We start from the raw sequence: 21,250 nt of genomic DNA on the forward strand, positions 1-21,250 counted from the left end.
CTTGGTGAATATTTACTGGAGTAAAACGTGTGACAACTAGCCAAAGAGTCCCCTATCATGGCCACAGCATCGCGGTAACAGCAGCATGTTTACTCGGCACTAGAGGGCAGATGTTCCGCGGATCTACAGGTGTTGTTGTCATCGAGTGTTTGGCCACCGCAGACGGTAATTATCGGCTCACCTCTTCACGCTGGCAGCGATAACATCAATGGTTGAAGATGAGACCTTATCCATCTTCCCGCCATGAGCGGTCACGGTCCATTTCCGCTGCACAAACGCTCGCGGATGTTTTCCTGATTAAAGCGGCAGATAGAGCGCGTGTGGGCGGGATGAGCGAGTCAAGTGCAGCCTGTCACTGGTGATGCGGGGTAAGTGTTGAAATATTTACCCTGCAAAACAGAATGGATTTAGGAATATTCACGATACTGCGGGAATTAGCTGTTCTGGTTTATCAGGACCAAATGCTTTATTTAAAAGCCTATAAGTAAGGTTTTCCCCTCAAGTATTAAAATAAAAAGAGATGACGGAGGGTTAAATCGTGTTTAAATGTCTGTTACTTAAAGTGCTTTCTTACGTTAGCCTAGTAGCCTATGTTTCTCAAACTATGATATTTTCATATTTATTTATCTTACTCAAATTACAATCGTGAAATACTTAAACGATGTAAATTATTGTAAAGAAGCCTAGGCTACTACAATAATGTCGTTGTTACAATCAACCTCTTGAATGAAATTATTTTAAAGCTAATAGTCTAATCAAAGTTCTTTGATCTAAATTTTATTCCACCCCATCACCACAACTACCATCATAAGATTTAAATTCAGAATGCATGGTACATATAGGGCACATTTGAATTCAAAACACCAAATTCAGCTGGGATAAATGTAGAATACATAAAACAGTCGAATAAGGCTGTTGTTATAAAATGGTATTATATATTAAATCAAACAAGAGAACCTGCTTATTCAAATGATACCAGCTGTCATTCAACATCCATGAACATGATCACAAATCAAATCCATACATGGAATTTTACATTCTCAATATCAGCTCAAGTGTTTTTTAAACATTGTGTTGCTTATTTATGGCTGAATGAATCAAAGTGTAGGCTACTGGACTGAAGAAATGTTGTTATACACTCTTTATTTAATTCTCACCACAGAACTAGCCCTTTGAAAAGCACCTACATTTTCTGTGTAGTTTTATTTACTAATTTATTTTTATACATGAATATTCATATACATATGATGACGACTGTTCTCCTAAATCTGCATGTCACTCCAAATCAAGCTGTTCAAATACAGATACATATATCCTCTATTGAATATTTAACCAAATACACTGAACCAAATCTTTTAGTAAAGAACGAGAGGTGTGATAATGTTGGCTTTGTATTACTATGTGAAAGCACCTGAGCCAGACAACAGCAGCTGTTTCCGCTAGCTCTCCAATTTTGTTTAAAGAAAAAAACTCAACAATTATTTACACTCCAGAGAGCCAAAGGTCAGGCAACAGAGTTTGGAGAATGAGCACCTTGCATCTGCTGCATGCTCCAAGGTGGAGAATGAGACATGAGTGATTTTTGCCATACACCCTTTTGGTGTTAAATGAGATCTGACCTGGGCAAGGGTTCACTATAGCTGCAAATTGTGCAAAATCAGACTTCTTCCAGAGCTTGGTTGTTTGGATTGGCAACATTTTCATTTCATATTAATACATGTTAAGGTTTTTAATTGTTATCATCCAGCATTGTAAATAGCACTGATTCATAAAAATCAGATCTCTCAGGCAGAATCAAATCCCTCCAAAAACAGATGCCTGTCTTCTTGTAAGAACTTCAAAACTCATCTGAAACAGAACGGCTGTCAGAGCTCTGATAATTATTTAGATCTGCCGCATACTTGTGGTAACGCAGGCTGAAATGCTCCCTTTTAAATGCTCCACTTTAAACTGACCAAAATTGAGCGAAGAATAATCCCTGTCAGTTGTAGTGGTCTGCCTCACGTCAGCCTGGAGAAGCTTTAATACAACTGTGCCACATTCGTTTCTGTAACATAAACTAACTCGATTCATTCTCCCATAGCCCGAAAGTGCAACTTAGCCGAATTTAACTGAGGCATTACAGCCGGCGGGCATGTGACCACATAATTTCTCCCCAAAATGCCCCACACTTCCTCTCTGTGTTATCATTATGCCTCTCAATGAGACACTTGAAAGCCTCTGCCGTTCCGAGGCCGAAGTGCTGAACTCTGGAGCTGTTCGCACTGATTGGGCTTTTTCCAAATGAGGCCATGGTCTATATCAGGCCCGTTTGACGACATAACAAGCCTGTTAATATTCGGAGGAAATGCTGGGGGTCACAGAGCTCGCAGCCATTTGACCTTCAGGGTTCAGAGGGCAGAGAACCGAGGGGTGGCACATGGCAGAAAGAAAGCCCTAATGATTTAGATATCTGTTACACACTCAGCAGAAAGCCAATCTCCTCTTATTAAGCGTCTGCCCTGAGAGAGTCCAGCGTCTGTCCGCTAAATAATAAACCAAACTTTGTGGAGAGCGAGGGCCAATTTTAAAGTGCATTTGAATCGGCATCACCAAAATGTCCTCTCAAATGACGGATAATGAAAGACAGTTGACCACCATCGGTGTGTGGTACGATGACGATTCGTATTCTTTCCCTTTAAAGGCCTATAGTTGGTATACAGTAGGTGGTGGAGGGAATGTCAAATATTATGGAAGATTATAGAGACTTTTGGACACGTTTGTTTATTTGCCTTGCGCTCAAAGCACTCTTGCACTTCAGAGTTAAGGAGGGCGCTCAGCCTTTGTGGCTTCTGACAATGAGGGCCATCACAGAAGTGGGATCAAGTGAGCATTTGCTAAAGTTCGGCTGAAAACGGCCCATCTTACTTGCCGATGCATGGAGTGGTGCTCAATTTCATCTAAATAATTTTGTACACATGAGCCTTACAAAACCGTGTCCTTGGAAAAGACTTTCAAAAGCAATTTCCGTCTTGTACTACTGCATGTAAACAGAGTAATTGTATTTGGGAAACTCCCTGTGCCAGCTGAACGCAATCCTTGCACGACCGTTTTTTCTTTCTTCTTTTCTTACTGGGGCAGAATGGGATTACAGTTTTAATTTCATGTATGATTATGATATCGAAAATGATAAGCAGAATATGTGTATTGTTAGATCTGGGGACAGATGATACAGATGAGTATCGCTCATTGCATTGAAAATTGAAACATGATACTATGGACTTTTTTGGGAAATGTACAATATACTAAATACTAGTTTTTTAAATTAACTTGTGGGTCAAACCGTTGTTATTTGGGGACACTGACTCTACTCTTAAGTTACAGCCCAAGTGTTTCCTTATGGTCATTGGGGTTGCTTACATAGAAAATGGCTGGTTTCATATGTATGGTAAAAGACCAGATGTTTGCATTTGCAAGCCTCAACCCTAAATTTGTTGCATCTGGCGCTGGGCTTCTCTGTTTATGCCGAACTGAAAGGTTGCGATTATAGATGTTTATTCACGTCACAAGGATTTGATCACACTACAGTGTGAAACACTTCACAACTGCTCATGTGAATGGGGGTCACGGAGAGTTTAGAGGCCTGATGGGAAAAGCGTATTGGCTAATGGAGGCATAGATATGCCCATTCATAAAGTTCTGGCAAAAAGTCTACAACATTTTTTACTTTTTTTCCAAGTATCTTTTGCAGGTGGAATATTCACTTCACGTGACACACTTAATTAATCAGCTCTGGTACCCACACTTATGACCTCATAGCTAGACAACAGCTTTAAAACATCTCAGTATGTCAGATCATTTAGTTTGAACCTATTTGTGTCATCAGTGGTTATTGTATAGCAGGGGTCTTCAACCTTTTTCAGGCCAAGGCTTCTTATCCACTTGTTAAATATGGAGTTGGAGCTGAATAACATATTGCATAAAACTGAGTATTGCAATTTAACCCTGACCTATAAAAACAGGCATTTAGTCCCATATTAATTAAGATACTGTATAATGCCAAGCATGTATTTTATATATACCCCAAAGGTCTCGGGCCGGAAAGATTTTCTTAATGTTTTTTTCTTTTCTTCTACAATACAATAAGTAGGCTATCTGAAGCTCACCAAGGTTGCAAAAACATATAGTGAATTATTATTACAATTTAAATAAAAGTAAAAAAAAAATAAAAAAAAATATATATATATATATGTATATATAAAAATGTATTTAATTCCTGTAATGGCAAAGCTGAATTTTCAGCATCATTACTCCAGTCTTCAGTGTCACATGATCCTTCAATAATCATTCTAATATGCTGATTTGGTGCTCAAGAAACCTTTTTTTGTAATATTTAGTGCTGAAAACAGTGGTAACGCTTTACAGTAAGGCTCCATTTGTTAACATTAACTAGCCTACATTAGTTAACATGAACGAACATTAAAAAAATACTTTATTAATCTTAGTGATTTTTCATTTAAACATTTACTAATGCACTACATCAAAAGTTGTATATGTTTTATTTAACAAATATTATTTAACAGATCTGAGCTTAGATGAACTAACAATGAATGGATGTATTTTTATGGACCGACACTAACAAAGATAAATAAACACTGTAACAAATGTATTACTCGTTGATAGTTAATTTTAGTTTATGCATTAACAAACGTTAACTAATGGGACATCACTGTAAAGCGTTACCAGAACAGTTATGCTGCTTTAATTATTGTGGAAACCACAATTATTTGAAATATAAATCTTTTCTAACATTTTAAATGTCTTTACTGTCAAAAACAGAAAAGAAAGAAGAACAAATTCTTACTGAACACAAACCTTTGAACTGAATATAGACACATGCACATAAAACAGAAAGTCCCTAAAGGATTACTTCAGGGGCATCATTGGGACCTTGCTCCCCTCTGCAAAAATCTTCTTGAACCATGAGGAATGTAACTTGTAAGACCCTATAATGCGAGACTGAAGACCACCAATAACACACAGCGATGCCTGCATCACTGCTAGGCCACACAAAGACACGACTTACTCAAACATTCCAATGCAATTAAAGCATCTTCTGCATGGCACGTTTCACTGAACCACTGGGGGCTTGTTAATAAGACCGCAGGGCTTTTGCTAAAATCACAGTGAAAGGCGGGCGGTCCGTTCACATCTGTGACCGCTACACTGCATATGATCACCATGAGATAAGCTCAAATATGACACTCAGCAGATCCACCTGGACTCCCCTGACACCGCAATTATAAAACCACTTGCCCTCCTAAAGACACCTAGAATTAATTCCTATTGGACTCAGAAAAGATTTTAAGCCCAGTGACAGTGCTGTAAACATAGAGCTGAAGGGAAAAGGCTAAATAAAAATTGGCAAAAAGAATCTCTTCTAAACATCAAAAATTCTGTAGACATTGTCCTTAAAAAAAGCATAAAAACATAAATAAAATAGTTTAAAAACGTGTTTGATTACATCACCTGTACTGTTTCATCAGAACCAATGCAACACGTTACTTTCCATAAAAAGCAACTAATACAATTAGTTACATTTTTTTAAGAAATAATGCGATATTGTAACACATTTCCCCAACATTGATCAGAGCACTTTTAAAATATTAAACAAGAATTTAAAAGTCACAATCCGTATCCACTGCAAAACTGATCCACTTTAAATGATTTGGGTTTTTTCAATGTAGCCGACGTGCCTGTTTTTTTCTCTAGGATTTTTTGGCGAGGAGAATGACCAGCATTGCTTTAGCCATCTGCAGTCCACAAGCTGAACAATAACACACACTAAGGACATCGGACAGATGTCCCTGTGGATGAAGAGTACATTTTAAATGTAAGTATTGTCTTATTCATATCTGCAAATCTATTTAACTGTGCATTTGGAAATACTACCAGTCAAAAGTTTGGACACGATTAATTCATGTTTCTTATGCTCTTAAAAACTCCAAAATAATTTAAATTGTTTTGAATAATTAAAAAGAATATTTTAGTAAATATATATTTACTAAAAACAATAAAAAAAATAATTAAATAAATACATTTTTACAAATAAATACATCATTTTGTAGAAATAAAATACAAAGTATACCCAAAAATTTCATTTTGTAGAAATAAAATACAAAGTATACCCAAAAAGGTATTTATTTTTTAGTAAAAATGTATTTATTTCATTGTTTTTTATTTATGTTGGATTAAATATTGAAGGAAAAATGCTGTAATTATGCAAAGTTTCATATTTTACAGGAATTTACTTAAATTAAAAAATGTGGATAATAATAAAAAATGTGGATAATAATAAAAAAGTTGATGTGTCCAAACCATTGACTGTAAATGCAAGCTTTACAACTAAATCATTAAAATACATGATAAATAAATCACCCAACTTTTGTGAAATAGTCCATTGTATTAATAGATTGGTTTAAGCATAGCATTAAAAGATATTTGGCCTCAGAACCCATGAATAGAGATGTTGTTAATGTCCTATTTTACATACATTTTATTGTTTTTTGGGTAGCACTTTATTTTACAGTCCCCATGTACATACTATGTACTTATTATAGTAATTGCAATAGCCGGGTAATACCCCTAAACCTAACCCTAACCCATGTAGTTACCTTATATTACCCAGTACTTTCTTAGGTAAGTACACTGTAAGTACACACAATTGCTCTTACTGTAAAATAAAGTGAAACCATTTTTTAAAAAGGGCTTAACCACCCGATTACTTCCAAATCAGTCATACTCCATCTTTCTGAAATGACACTGCTTTTTCTGATGTTAACTAACTGCTAAAACAATGTTTGCTAAACACTGCTGTGCACAGACAAACAAACTGGTGGCAGGAACAAGTTAGGCCTGATATACGAGCCTCTTCTGCAATTCCTCTCAGAGATAAACATCATTAATACGCTACAAAGTACTTAGGGGGGACATTGGGTGCTACTTTGCTTGGGGGGCGGGGGGGGTCTTGGTTTACCGGGAGGCAATGAGCTGTGGCGTTCTCTGCGCCGTGTGGGATACATGGCAGATGTTGATGACAAAATCTGCATTTTCATGTTGAGAGTGGAACCCTTCCACATTCTCCAACAATAACAAATACCTACTCAAATATGGTTTTACCCTAAATTATTTGAAATGTTTGTCATGCCGTTAAGATTTATGCGGTATCGTGCGTAATGTTAAAGACCAAAGGGAAGAAAGTAAACATAAAAAATGTGAAATTGGTTGAGGCCACATTTGTACAGTAATTGTTTGCTTATGGACAATTGTTTTTGAACTATAGGCTATATTTGTCTATATTTCCTCTCCAAATTAGCTCAAAAAAAGACCCTGCATTTTGTTAATAGCAGCTATTGTGATGTATAACATTTATTTTGATGGTAAAAAAAACTGATGTCATAAGTGGAGCAGATGTACCTGCCAGCCCTTTCCACTGAGAAGCAAGCAACAGACGCATTTTCTGGGATTTCTATCTCCACCTGGTGGCTCTCTGCATGTTCACCTCCAATCCTCGTAAATCAGGTCAAGACAAGAGACGTTGAAAACGAGTCCTTGCTCTTAAAATCTATTGGAAGCCACTAGGAAGTAAAGAAAAAACACAAAGATAATTTACACAGAGCAAAGATATCATAAGGTCAGTAGTATACTACACACGTCCCCTTACACATACACACAGTTTCAAATAACGCTCAGACTATATTTGAACTATACGTCAGAGTCCGGCAACACCAATAGATATTAACAGTGTTGACCTTGGCTTGGTTCATGAAAATGATTTGGTCGGAGCCGCCGGCTGGACTCGCTGGTGTTTTGGCTTTAGCTGTGTATTAAAGAACAAAAGCAAAAAGTGCAGCTCGGCTCCCAGTGGACAATGTGGTTCTAAATGGGGGGATTGTGTGCGAGTCGGGAGTTTCTCCAGGGCATCAGACCTGAATGGTACAGTAGCATGAGCCCATTTAAAAGTAATTACCACAGCATGTTCCAGGGAACGTGTGTAGCCCTGCCATTCCATATGAATGGTGGAAGAACATGTTACCCAAACTGACTTTTGTGTGCCGTTATGGCATGGGAACAGACTTCATATACATAATGAGCAACTCATTGCATTTAGAAAAACAAAGTATGCATGGGGCAATAAATCCTAATACAAAAGGTTAAATATAAACGGCAAGAAAATAAGGCATTCTGCAAACACATGACATGGATGTTAATTCAAAACATCTTTTGTGAGTCAGAAAACAGAGTGCACTACTACAAAAGTATCATTCACTGCCATGAAACAGTGGATGCATTTAATTGTTTGAACATATAAAAATAAACCACAACAAAGCAACACACATTTTGTACAAATAAAAACCTGAAATAGTTCCATTGTTTCGATTCGGAAAGGTGGATACAAGATTTACATTGGTAACTAAAACACTGCAATTTATGAGCACAGTAAACCTGGTTAAGAATGTACATACTCTATTACCAAAATAAAACTCATGGCATGATGGTATGGATTTTTAAAATAGCTGCTTAATAATAATAATAATAATAATAACAGTAATAATGTAACATTTCGTTTTGATGAGAGCAGTTGCACTTGATTTGATGAAAACAATGAAGACAAATTTTGCTAAGACAAAAAAAAAAAAAAAAAAAAAAAAAAAAAGGAACTATTGCCCAATGTTAATGATAGAAGTGTCCTAAGGGGCTCACAGACTGATAAACGATTTAAAACAAAACCTCTTAAGAATTATACAAGTATAAAAGGCTACAAACATTAATAAATTACATCACTGACACAGAAAACACTTCACAAGGTGCTAGTAAAATAACTTTTAAAATTCATCAGGGGTATTTTAGCTCAAATGTCAGGCTGGTCGTAGAAACGTTGATTTTTTTTTTTTCCTTATCCCCCATCATAAATGAATCATAATACACATGGTTTTCTGCATGTAAGGCCATATGAGAATAAATGTTACACTGTGTATTTTGTTCTCCAGGCAACACCTTTTGTCTAATGTAACAAAATGAAATGAAAACAAAGCAATGGTTAAAAAAGTACAGCTATTGTGTATCTAACAAAAAAAATGAAAAAGGTAATGACTATTTCTATATCTTTATATATATTTTTGTTTGTAATTAGCAAAAACTAGTAAAAATGTATAATGAAGTATTAAGGAAAAAAGGATACAAAAAGTAGTAATTTAAAAAGCTATATACAGGCTACATTCTACATACTGTACTGTGAAGCAATATAAATGCATATTTCATTCTAGGGTAATTGGTGCTGCCTGTGAAACAAAAAGAAGAGAGAAAGTATCCCCATGTAGTGAAATGTCATGGATGAGGCTTATCATCAGTGCTAGAGATCCCATTTATGTAGTGTTTCGTTGCTTTTGGCAAGTGTTTTGTAACGTATAATGGAACCGTAATAAGAGCTACATTGTCAAACAATAAAATAATGCGAAAAACAGGATGTAAATCTGATTGTAGTATCAATGTCTAAAAATGACAAAACACCATATAAATAAAAATGTCAAAGATGTGGTAACAATTCAGTAAAAGTTTAGTTGTGATATTGTATTTCATGTGATACACTGAATTGTTAGAACAAGGGGAAATAAGATATTTTTAACCATGTAATTAAGTGGAAATATGGTTTGTTATCGATATGCATGTTTAATGTTTTTCCCCACAAAAACAAAAATTTCCTATATTTGTAATAAAATAAAAAAAACTACAGTTGTCATTTTATAGTAGCTGTGGAGACAACATTACTAACAATATGAGTTCATATTTGTGCTTCACTGATGTTTTGTAAGTGCCTTCTGGCTTTTCTCAAGCTACCTATGACATGTACAATTATATTAGATCAATAAATATTATCTGTGATAGTGCTTAGCAAACAGAAAAGTACTTTTTCAGTTGTCCCGTGTAGGTAATGCATATAAAAATGTTTTTTTGCTTGAAGAAAGTAAATTCCAAATGGGGGATTTTAAAATCACCCAGGCAGTTAGTAAAAATCATCTCTTTAGTAAAAAAAAAAAAAATTAATAATGATAAGCCACATCCAAAAAGCAGTAATGACCTTCTTGTTTGCAACCTTCCACTAACCCTTTCCCTCCCAAAACAATGCATGCAACTGGAATACATGCAAGGGATACTTTCTTTGTCTTGGAATGACTGCTATGTACTGTATCTTATAATATATTAGCAACCCCTGATAAACTGATAGCCATAGTAAAACAAGACAAATTCTTCTTACAAAATATTAATAGCAGGTATTCTGTACATTTTTAGTATCTGAAAGTTATAAAGTAAAAGAAGAGGCAAAAACCTATCTGAGCTATGTTCTTCTTAGAAATTGAAAACTTGTGGGATCCTGTTCGCTTTCCCGTCCGTTTCAGTCCTTGCTGCTCTCATCCCGGCTCATCGAGGGGGGGAGGGAGGGATCAGTCCACGGGTCCATAAACATCAGGAGAAAGTCTGAGTCACCCATTGTCCATGTTACAGCAGGAGCTTGCCGTTACGATGAATCTTTAAGATTTTTCCGAGTCTCTGTTTGGCCGTTGCCATTCCTTTCTTTAGCCGCTTGGCTGTGGGTGAGATGAAGCGAAATGGTTAGCATATGCGACGACAACAACATCCTTTCGCATCAATACATTATTAAGCCACAGCTGTGTCAATAAATTATTAATGGTGCTGAAATTGCGACTCTCAGATTGGCCAGTGCAACATAAACAAACCTTTAAACATGAATTAATACTCATCACAAGAAGGTCCTATTTATGTTTTGGCCAAAATCACCTTTGGCGTCCGTCGAGTTCCCACGTTCGACTTTTGCTGGCGGGACAGATGAGGTGTTCTGAGATGATGACGATGATGAAGGCCGCCTCTGACTGAGGAAGACTCCGGGAGCCATGGGTTGCGAGCCGCCGGGGGTTTTGCCCGTTCCAGTGCTGTACTCGTGGTCGGCCAGGTTGGTCTCAGAGTCTGGGGTGGGTTCTGGAGAGCTGCTGTCCTGAGAGAGTCTGTGAGGCTCCTCTACAGCCACGGGCTTCTTTTTGGTACTCTTTTTCTTCTTTTTAATCTTCTGCTCCTCCTGTAGCAAGAACTAGTTAGTAGGATCCTTTAGCTAAATCAGTCTTACAGATGTTTCTATGAAAATGGAAGCTATTAGAGAGGATTCAGAATTTCTTAAACTGTAATGACGACACTCGAACTGCATGAACTCCCACAAGTTTGTGAAAAACCTGATGATCATGTTCTCCAGCATGATTTGAAAATGATTCAAAGAGCATATTGTGCGCTTCAAAACACAAAGGAGTTCACATGGACAACGCCATTCAATGTGCGACCTTAAATAGTGCAGGACCTAAATATTTATTAATTTTACATCCACAACATTCTTATTAAATAGTTTTCCTCAGTATTTACTGGGGCTACACTTTTAGGGAAAAAACATCTAATTGCGATTTTTCTGATCAAATTTTATTTGGTTTGGCTGCGCTACACAATTTGACAAATTGTATTTTATTTGAGTATAAAATTATAAAATATATTATTATTTTTAATTATTACTTTTATAACTAATTAAAAATATTAAACAAAATTCAAAACGATACTATTGTAACATATATATACTGAACTGAACTGGCTGTCTTAATTTCTTTATTTTCAAATGTTAAACCAATTGAGGTTTTATTTTGGCAGAAACCCACAGCTTCTCTTTTGTTGACAATAGCTGGTTTATAAGCGCTTCTCATTACAACTTTGGGAAGATGGTTTGTGCATGTTTTGTTTTGTTCCGTAATGCACATTATAAGTGACCCAAACTCAGAGCAGATGCAGAGATGCGTTTCACTCTGCATGTATTTAATTCATTTCAAGCCTCTGCGACTTGATAATCACACTAAGCTGATTTCAGCTTTATTTAAATTAATTGTGCATCCCTAGAATAGTATTTTAATATTATTGTGATGTTTTTAAATTGATATGTAAACACTTGGGCATTGCATTGAATAAACCGCTTCATTATGAGCTTAAAGCGTTAACCTGATGAGACAATTTAGCTGCCGCAGCTGCCAGTCCTGTCTCTATGGACGCCACACGTGCCCCCTCCCGAGCTGGTCTCTCCTGTCGTGGTACAGTGGGCCCAACTCGTGCTGCAACAGTATGAATATAATCCCATGTGATTACATTTACATTATAGTCAGACTCCCACCTGAAATTGTAGACTTCGCACTACCTGTTGGACTATACGGAGTGTCATCTGTATTTTTCCTTTTTTTCGATCTCGATTTGAAAATTGGGTTGTCCTCTTCAGATTCCAGAGATGGATAAACTGAAAAAAAAAAAAAAAAAAAGAAGAAGATTAAAGAAGGCAAAAGTTAGCTAATTCTACAGATTCCACCATTTTAGTTTCCACTGGAACTTCTCTTTGTCTTGGAGTGTATGGTCTAAAGTCATTAAAGAAAGCAATGTAAATATGTCGAAGCACATTACTTTTAAACAGCTTATACATGAGAAACCACCCTATTTTTGCACTCCATAAACTACAGTGCTAAGTATTTTCTCATTGGACAGGATGTTAGCGTGACACAGATGCATGGCAGCTGTTCCTTGCCCTGCCTCGTCCTTCATGCACCTAGCTTCTTTGAACTCAACCACTCAGGAACACGCAATTTCCAACAATTAAATTATCAAGAAAAAGAAAAAAAATGTTTACAGAAAGGAGGAATGCTTGTGTGCCTGATAAAGCGCTCTCTTAGTGTGAGTCCAAACGGGAATGTGCGTGCTAGTAATGACTAATTAGGGTATCAGATCAAAAAGCATTTAAAACAACAGTTTAAAACTCATGCTAATGGATTATTAACAGGCTTCTAATGGTCTTGCTGTTCTTGGAAGGGGTTCACAAAAGCTATAAAAGAGACCATTCAAAAAGGGAGATTGAAAAGTTCTAGCTGAGAGTAAACACGCCTGTCACTGTGCCGTGAATGAGAACCCTTAAGTCAAAATCAAACTCTAATCAGAACGTTGATAGAGCAGATTTACACTGTTTTGCTTTGCTCTAAGGACACCTGGGCAATTCCAAGTCATCACGAAACATCCTTGACAAATCGTCTCAGAGGAACTAATTGGTCTAGATAATAGTGCAAACAAGCTATCCAAGATGAAGGTACGAGAGGACTACAATCTGTTCTCCAAATGGGTTCTTAAAGGGATAGCTCACCCAAAAATTAAAACTGTCATCATTTCCTCACCCTCATGTCATTCAAATTAGGGCTGCACGAGATATCTAAATTATCGAAATATCGGGGATGTACAAATCGTTATGCATATCGCAATGGCATGCGATAACTGAATGACTTTAATACTTCAAAAAGTTTCGAAAAGCCCAGATAGGTTGACGTAGATAGCAGAAAATAGACTGGACACATGACTGTGACATGCTTAATGTCAAAAAGAGTTATTATTAAGCACAATAAGCAAAGGAAAAGAACATAATGCCGTACTCGTATGCACACAAAGCCGACTCTCGGACAGCGTGCAATCCCGAATTCAGTTCTCTTCTGCGGCTTATATGGCCAAATACACATAAAATGATGTCAAAATGCCCGTTTTGGTGAATATTCATGTAAACACACTATCAGTTGTGTCTTAAGTGAACGTAAGTAGTTGAGAAAGAAAACACATTTGTAACAGTAAACTGGATCCGTGCGACTAATATAAATGCTGCTGTCTGTGCCATTAATGTTATTTAGGGGTGGAACGGATTGCAGTTGATCCGTACGGATCAGGCCCCACGGTTCGGCACGCATGTGATTCACGGATTAACTGCTAAAAGGGCTGCACAATATATCGAAATTACCGAGATATCTCAAATGTATATATCGCGATAGCTTGCAATAACTGGGGTCGTGAACAAAAGACAAAGAGAAAATCACTCACTGCTCTTGGCTGAATAACTTTTGTAGCTTTAATAAGAATCAGTATATATTTGATTCATACAGTAAAGACTAAGCAGTGTTTTATTTTTACATTTGATTATTCAATTTCTGTTTTATACTTCAAGCATTGTCGTATCGCATATCACATTATTTTACAGGTTATCGTATATCAAAATCTTTTTCAACATCATGCAGCCCTGATTCAAACCTGTATGACTAAACTACTTCTGCATTTTGGGGTTCAAACAACATTAAACCCCTTCATAGTATGATTTTTTTTTGACAAAAGACATTTTTCAAAATATCTTTTGTGTTCCCCAGAAGATATTACATATTTTTTTGGGGTGAACGATCACTTTAAGCGCAGTAAAAGAATCCGTTTGAAGAACTTACCATAATCTGAATCCTTAAAGCATGCGTCCATGTGGTCCTGGTCATCATCGAACATGTCCGAACTGTCCACGCTGCTGCTCTTTTGCGTCTTTTTGGGCAAGCGTTTGGCTGGTCGCTTGCTGTTCCCTCCTGCTCCGGCTGCGCCGCTCGGCTTCTTGCTGGCTGAGCTGCTGTGAGAGTTGTTCTTAGCTTGGCTATTGCTCCAGGATGGTTGCAGACAAGAGTCTGATGACTGCAGGTTAGCCATGGACAACATGCCCTGGATGGCCTCCTGTGTGCTGGGGGATGCAGGTGGCTGACTGTAAGTCCATCAATGAGAAATACACAACACACACGCACATTACTCCAAGTGTCAGTGGGAATGAGAAGCGATTCGAAATTTTAGGAAGTGAGTCGGGTGATGGGGAGCAATGAGAATGGAGATGGACACTTAAAGGTGAAGTGTGTAATTTTTGCACCACTAGTGTAGCAGAAAGATTTCCCAGATGTACAGTCCCAAGCAGACGCCACTGGTCAGGTTAATGATGATAGATATACGTTTCCAAGCTGCAAATTTAATTTATACTAAAACTCTGAATATCATGAAAAGCTATTAGCAAATAAAGCAGTATTTCCAGGCCAAATTATTCAGTCACATTTATCAATTTAATATTAAGTAAATGTCTTTCCATTGCAACTAATTCTCATTGAATTAAAAAAATGCATGCAAATATGTACATTTTAGTTGCATGATTAAATTTTTATTTGTATCTTAGTGTTTCAATCCGGCATTTTTTGCAATATCCACTCAAAATTGTTGGGTTGTTATTAACTAATACATTTTTTTTTATGAATTGAAATAATGATGAAAAAATCAAATATAAATATTTAAAAATATTATGAAATTAGAATTGTTTTCTTGGCAAATAACTGAAATAAAATAAGTTTAAGATAAAATAGTAAAATAACTAAAACTGAACTAAATAGAAATGTAAAAAATTACAAAAGCACATAAAAAATTACTGGAAACTAAACTAAAATTTCAAATAAAAACTGAAAATATAAAAATAAAATGTAATTTAAAATGTTGATAAATACTATAACAGTATAAATTAATTCTAAAAGAACACTGGCGATATCCCAAAATCTGTATAAAAATAGGATGGAAACCCAGTTTTTTATTTATAGTCGACTGTGCATATTAAAAATAGTAAATTAAAAAAAAGTTTTATACAATATTGAAATATTTTACTTATTACAGTATAACATTTTAATATTCAAAACATTACACATCACCTTTAACCCACCATAGAAATGGTTGATGTCAATCATGGCCAAAGAGCTTTTCCACTGCAGCTGATGTATGGCAATGTCATGAGGACTTGTTTAAATCTCCGGCATATTTAATCAACTGAACGTGTAAAGCTAATGGGTGGGCCTGGAAAACTAACTTGAAAGTCCTAGTTAAGATTCAATCCAAGGTGTGTAATCAAAAGCCAAACCAAATTACCTGCATTAACATCTCTGCTTTCATTCACACTGAACCTTCATTCAACCAAAACTGAACCTGTTCTGTCTTATAATCACATCTGCTCATTCAATAAACCACCAATCTGCACATCTCCCTCTTGCCTTTCTAAGACACTGTCACTAAACATTCATTCCCCATAAAAAGTTAATTTCCTCATCATATAAATCTCTTTCATGTCACAAGAAGATTCTACCGTGTAAACTAAGACTATTGTGTCCACATCTGCTTCCAAGCTTGAGGTAACTAGCAGAAAAATACAGATTTAGCCCGTGCAGATTACCACCTATTAAGTGATTAACCAGTGAGGTGGAACAATGAGTCAAGAGCTTGTTTAATGTGGTCGCAACTGACTGGAGGCATTTCCTCCCCACAATCCTGCAGTCATATGTCAAGTTTAAAAGCACAAAAAAATAATTTGAGAAATTAACATATTTTAACCATGTTTTCCTTCTCATTTTGTGTTTGAGCTGATTTGCAGCTTTCAGCGCAGTGGAAATAGACCATCAAAAATGTGCCCAAAACAGCAAACAGTAAAATGAAGAGGAATGGCCTAAAGCTTTTGCTGTATTTGACAAATTAATAGTGTAGAGGGATTAAACAAATAATGGCAGCACATGTAAACTGCTTATAAAGAACCGTGCAAACTATTACTTTAGCCATTGTTCAACAGATGAAGAAACGCCTGTGCTCGATGTGTTTACAGTGTGAAATTTGAGAGCTAACAGTTAAGCTAGAAATATGATGTGTTTTAATTCTTTAAGGGTCAGGAACATGCTTCATCATATAAACTGTATGTTCCCTATGGCCCTCAGCCAAACACAAAACATATCCATAATACATACTCTGCCACATTAGCGTGTGTAATGTACAAAACATACCACATGAATCATGAAAATGTATGAACTAGGGATGTGCATAAATGACCAGTCGATGGATTGTCTAAACAACTAGTTGCTTAAGGAAGCCTTGTATAATTACACTAGTTTAGGGTCATGTAAACCAGATACTAGTCCCACATTTTTCCCACAAGACACATTCTTGCGTTCAAAAACAGATGGACGGAGCAAAACAGTATTGAACAGAGTGTGAGGTAGGTCTCAAGCCATGTATTTTAAAACTGTTTTAACCAAAGATGTTCATCTACATGTATATACGCATTTAAAACATTGAAAAAATATAACAGATTGAAGATATTCAAATCAACAAAAATATAGAATAAATATCTAGGACTTTTATTTCACAAAACTATCAAAGTCTACTCAAAAACAAAACGCTATGGATTATATTATGAAATTTTTATGATTCTGCCCTAGACTAGAGAGGATGTTTCACGGAAACCGTTTACCATCCTGATAGTCTCAGCATTCCAAAGTATACCACGTTAAAATTCTTTTGGAGAAGTTGCATCTCAAAATGATTATTTTTTAAATATTAAAGCGAAAACTAAAATAAAAGTAAATAACCTATTCAGCCTTATTAATTGACTTGGCTAACTCATGCCTTTCAGACACCAGGATATGGATAACAATGTGCATACCTGTTGTTACTGTAGTCAATGCCGCCCACTTGTTTGCTGGCCTGTAGGAGATCCAGAATCCCAGCTGAACTGCCCCCTTTCTTCTTAGAGACCTTGGAGTTACGACCTTTGACCTCTGTCTTGGCCTCCGTGTCTATGTGGAGCGATTCTTCATCTGATGAATCTGGATTCTGAAATAACAATGGGGGAAAAAAAACTGACATGAAGTACATAATGTAAATGTATCAAAATATGCACAAGAAGCTGAACGAGTTGCATGAGCAATATTTATTCTATATACAGTTTTTTATTGGTACATCCTGTAGCCTTTTGTAACCCCTCACATAGTTCGCCTGCGGGCCTCTGTCATGATTAACTTTCTTGCTCTCATTTGATTCAGTCCACAGCTATTTCCTTCATCAGTTTTGAGGTGATATTTGGCTCCGTCTTGCAGCTCGCTCTCTTTGATTTGTGCCGTATGTTGGTTTAAGTCGGAACATTATGGGTGAATTATCGCAAGCCGAGAACATCAGCGCTGCTATGTTTTAAATGCATCCAGAAGGAATTAATCAGCTACTTCATGAAAAAAATTTGAATTTTGTCCTAATTTCTTCCTGTTTACTGTCAAAATCAGTCTTTTAATGTTTTTACCACTGTCTGATTATGTTTTTACCACTGTCTGATTAAAGAGAAATACTATGGATGTTCTGTTAAATAACACTGGACCAGCACCATAAATGGAGTTGACGCTTACCTTCGTGTCCGACGGTAGTAGCTTTGGCTTTTTCGATGGCAGAATGGGCTCTTTGATGTTTGATAAAACTGTAAATAACATCAGATGTTCAAGATTATTCTCACATAGCATGAAATTAAAGATTTATTGTTAATCAGTTAAAAGACCAGTGTGTCTAATATAGGCAGGCTCACATGGAATCAGTGGCCACGGATTTCAACATAATCTGAATGCCTGTCACTCACACATTTCTACATATGCGCCACCCAGGGACCAAACAAACACTGCCAAATACAAGCAAAACTCATTCAATTAAATGTATGGTGGCAAGTAACTTTATTAGGAAATGCAACTGCAGAGATTTATCTAGGATTTGATGTGTTGAAAATATTCCTTGTGTCTGTATATCTGTAACACATTGACCTGAGCTGTTTGCTACTAATTCAATATTCATAATCAAAATAAGCAAAACAATTCCACTGTTATTTGCACAAAAAATATTAAAACTATTCCAATTATTAAAATAATAATGAAAAACAGTTTCATGGCCAATAAGGAATATCTAAAGTAAATATCTTAAGTAAAATTTTACTTAATTCACTCATCATTGGCAGATACTGCAAAATCTTAATTTTGGACCCCACCTCCTGTGTGTTTGTTTATTATAGAGTTTGACTAATTTTATTATACTTTTAAATACTAATAAGACTGTAGTTTAAATCATTTTGTCGCCCAAAATAAATGTAATAAATTTAACAGAAGTCTACTGATTCCATCTGGGCCTGATTATAAAGTATATAATAATTTTTGCTTTCAAATTATGTTTTATTTAATCAGAAAATCACCCTGGCCCAGATCGCATATCATGAAGCCTTACAAGAAAAGTCTCTCTTGACTGCGTTCTTTTTCCTCCTGATTGGGAATTCGTCGATCTTAAGCTCCCCCTCATCAGAGACGTACTCATACTCGTCTCTCACAGGCTTGGGCTTTTCTTCCTTGATATTCTGTATTGAGCCAAAAACACTCGAATTGGTCTGGGTCTTGAGCATCTTTGATCTGAGGAAACCAGATGAAAAGAACATTAGTTGGATTGACAGAAGAGACAACACAGACATAAAATTGCTCAAAATTAGGGCTGTCGATCATATCAAAATATGTATTTACATAGGCCTATTTAATAATGCATGCCTGAAATTTTAACTTTAATACTGCACTTACCCCAGCAACTTCTTATTCGACAATGAAAATGCAAATTTATTGTCTTTATGGCTGAGTAGACTTTTGTCAAATTTGTGCTCTTCTTCCATTTTTAATAACGAATCAGGTTTGCTGTTCTGCAAGATGAAAAGAAACACCAAACAATCGTCAGTACTTTGAAACTCTTCCCATCTCATTCACTTCTCGGGTCTTCGCTGTCAGCCGCGTCCACTGTGATCAGACGTCAAAGACTGAAGCCATTGCGGCTGATGACCTTGAAGACTATCTAGCAGAGACTTCTCTCCATCTGCAAATGTTTGCCGAGCGGCAAAGGAGCACTCGGATCAGGAGACTTGGAGCAACTACAAACATTCCTGGGCTGTTTGGCATTGAATTTTCCCCCTTGAACGTAAGCCCTGTAATGCCTTCCGTTCACCAGAATTAAGCTTTTCCTACAAAAGCCATCCCATGTTATCCAACAATAACGACACAACACGCTTATTTTGATAGTAGAAATGAAGGCATATGTAAATACTTAGCTGGCATGTCTGGGATATGACATAGCATTATAGCATTCGGTAAACTCTGAGGCTGGGTAAAGGGTTCTGCTGCTTTGATGATCCCAGAACAGAGAGAGTGACTGAGCCGCAGAGTTATTTCTGCTGATTGCTTTGATCTAAAACGTGTAAATCACTTTCTGGATGATCCCAAAGCCCTGCTTGCTACTTTTCAACTTGTCGGGGTTTGATATTATTTGCGTGGATTTTCAAAGCCTCTCTCTAGCACTGATCTATGCTGCTATGGAGGAAATCATTACGTTTGCATTACACAAGGTTATTCATTACAATTGTGTCCTTACATTGTAAAAGTAACGAACGTACCTTATATTTCCATTTGGCCTCCGTCTTGTTCTTATTATGCTCTCGAATCATCTCAAACTTTGCAACGTCATTCGGTTTACTCGTCTCTTTCTCCATAATACTCATCCCAGTCTTTAACAGCTGTGTAATGTGAGAGAGAGTAAAAATTTTTTTTTTTTTTTAATTGGATAAAAGTGTTACTGACAGTTCTAGAGCAGGAAGATATTTTTACAGTGATTTTATTCACAATGATTTTGCACATCCATTTAATTTCGTTTATGTTCAGTTCATTTTAATTAATAGATTCAAAATTCATTCAAAAATGTTCCATTTTTATTAAAATGTTTATATTTTTTCCATTATTATTTATTAAAAAAGCTTTAGTAAAAAATATACACTAACGTTCAAATGTTTGAGGTAAGTAAGATTCAATTTTGTAAAGAAATGAATACATTTATTAAGCAAGGATGCATTAAATGCTGCTCTTTTAAACTTTCTATTCATCAAATGAAAAAAAATCACCGTTTCCATTAAAATATTAAACTGTTTTCAACATTGATAATAATAAGAAATGTTTACGGAGCACCCAATCAGCATATTACAATGATTTCTGAAGGATCATATGACACTGAAGACGGATGCTGAAAATTTAGCTTTGCCATATTATTTTAAAATATATATATAAAAAATAAAAAAAAGATATAAATTATTATAAAAAAGTATTCAATAAATTAAATGTATTAAATAAAAAATAAATTAAAAAAGTATTTTGAACAAATAAATGCATCCTGTCAAAATCTTTAAAAAATGTACCGATCCCAAACTTTTAAACGGTAGTGTATGTAGGAAAATAAGGCTGTTTATGTGCATATAAATGGAAATTATCATTTTTGCAACTATTTTTTTCCTTGAATATTTTTTTTTATCAAGATTTCTTATTGAGTTTTACTTCTTGTATTAAACATTTTGATGGATGTTCGGTGGAAATTATAATCCACCCTTTTAAGTAATTTCATACACATAAACATAATATATATTGAATATTATACGGATGAAAAAAAC

General features: G+C 35.9%; 2 protein-coding genes and 2 long non-coding RNA genes across 5 annotated transcripts in view; 2 read left to right on the forward strand and 2 right to left on the reverse strand.

Moving 5' to 3' along the window:
- Nucleotides 1–271, reverse strand: part of LOC307150318 — a 33,892-nt gene extending 33,621 nt beyond the window's left edge. Inside the window, exon 1 of the long non-coding RNA XR_013819679.1 lies at nt 1–271. This is a non-coding gene — a long non-coding RNA (uncharacterized lncRNA).
- Nucleotides 1–21,250, forward strand: part of alpl (alkaline phosphatase, biomineralization associated) — a 343,644-nt gene that overhangs the window by 159,698 nt on the left and 162,696 nt on the right. The gene's annotated exons all lie outside the window — the stretch shown is intronic.
- Nucleotides 264–19,737, forward strand: LOC307150319. Its single transcript, XR_013819680.1, has 3 exons — nt 264–368; nt 5,752–5,872; nt 19,456–19,737. It is a non-coding gene; the product is annotated as an uncharacterized lncRNA (long non-coding RNA).
- Nucleotides 8,888–21,250, reverse strand: part of phf2 (PHD finger protein 2) — a 25,175-nt gene continuing 12,812 nt past the window's right edge. The window contains exons 13-22 of one of the 2 annotated variants that reach the window (XM_079857430.1): nt 20,210–20,329; nt 19,350–19,465; nt 19,009–19,187; nt 18,153–18,220; nt 17,420–17,589; nt 14,373–14,650; nt 12,278–12,373; nt 12,085–12,194; nt 10,837–11,131; nt 8,888–10,625 (exon numbers count right to left, since the gene is read on the reverse strand). In XM_079857430.1, the coding sequence (XP_079713556.1) occupies nt 10,537–10,625; nt 10,837–11,131; nt 12,085–12,194; nt 12,278–12,373; nt 14,373–14,650; nt 17,420–17,589; nt 18,153–18,220; nt 19,009–19,187; nt 19,350–19,465; nt 20,210–20,329 (1,521 nt within the window). In that variant the 3' untranslated portion in view covers nt 8,888–10,536. Of the gene's footprint in view, nt 10,626–10,836; nt 11,132–12,084; nt 12,195–12,277; nt 12,374–14,372; nt 14,672–17,419; nt 17,590–18,152; nt 18,221–19,008; nt 19,188–19,349; nt 19,466–20,209; nt 20,330–21,250 lie in introns of both variants that reach the window. The other variant, XM_079857429.1, reaches the window with a different exon arrangement.

Source organism: Squalius cephalus, assembly GCF_949319135.1.
Source record: "Squalius cephalus genome assembly, chromosome: 22".
In the NCBI taxonomy this organism is placed as follows: domain Eukaryota; kingdom Metazoa; phylum Chordata; class Actinopteri; order Cypriniformes; family Leuciscidae; genus Squalius; species Squalius cephalus.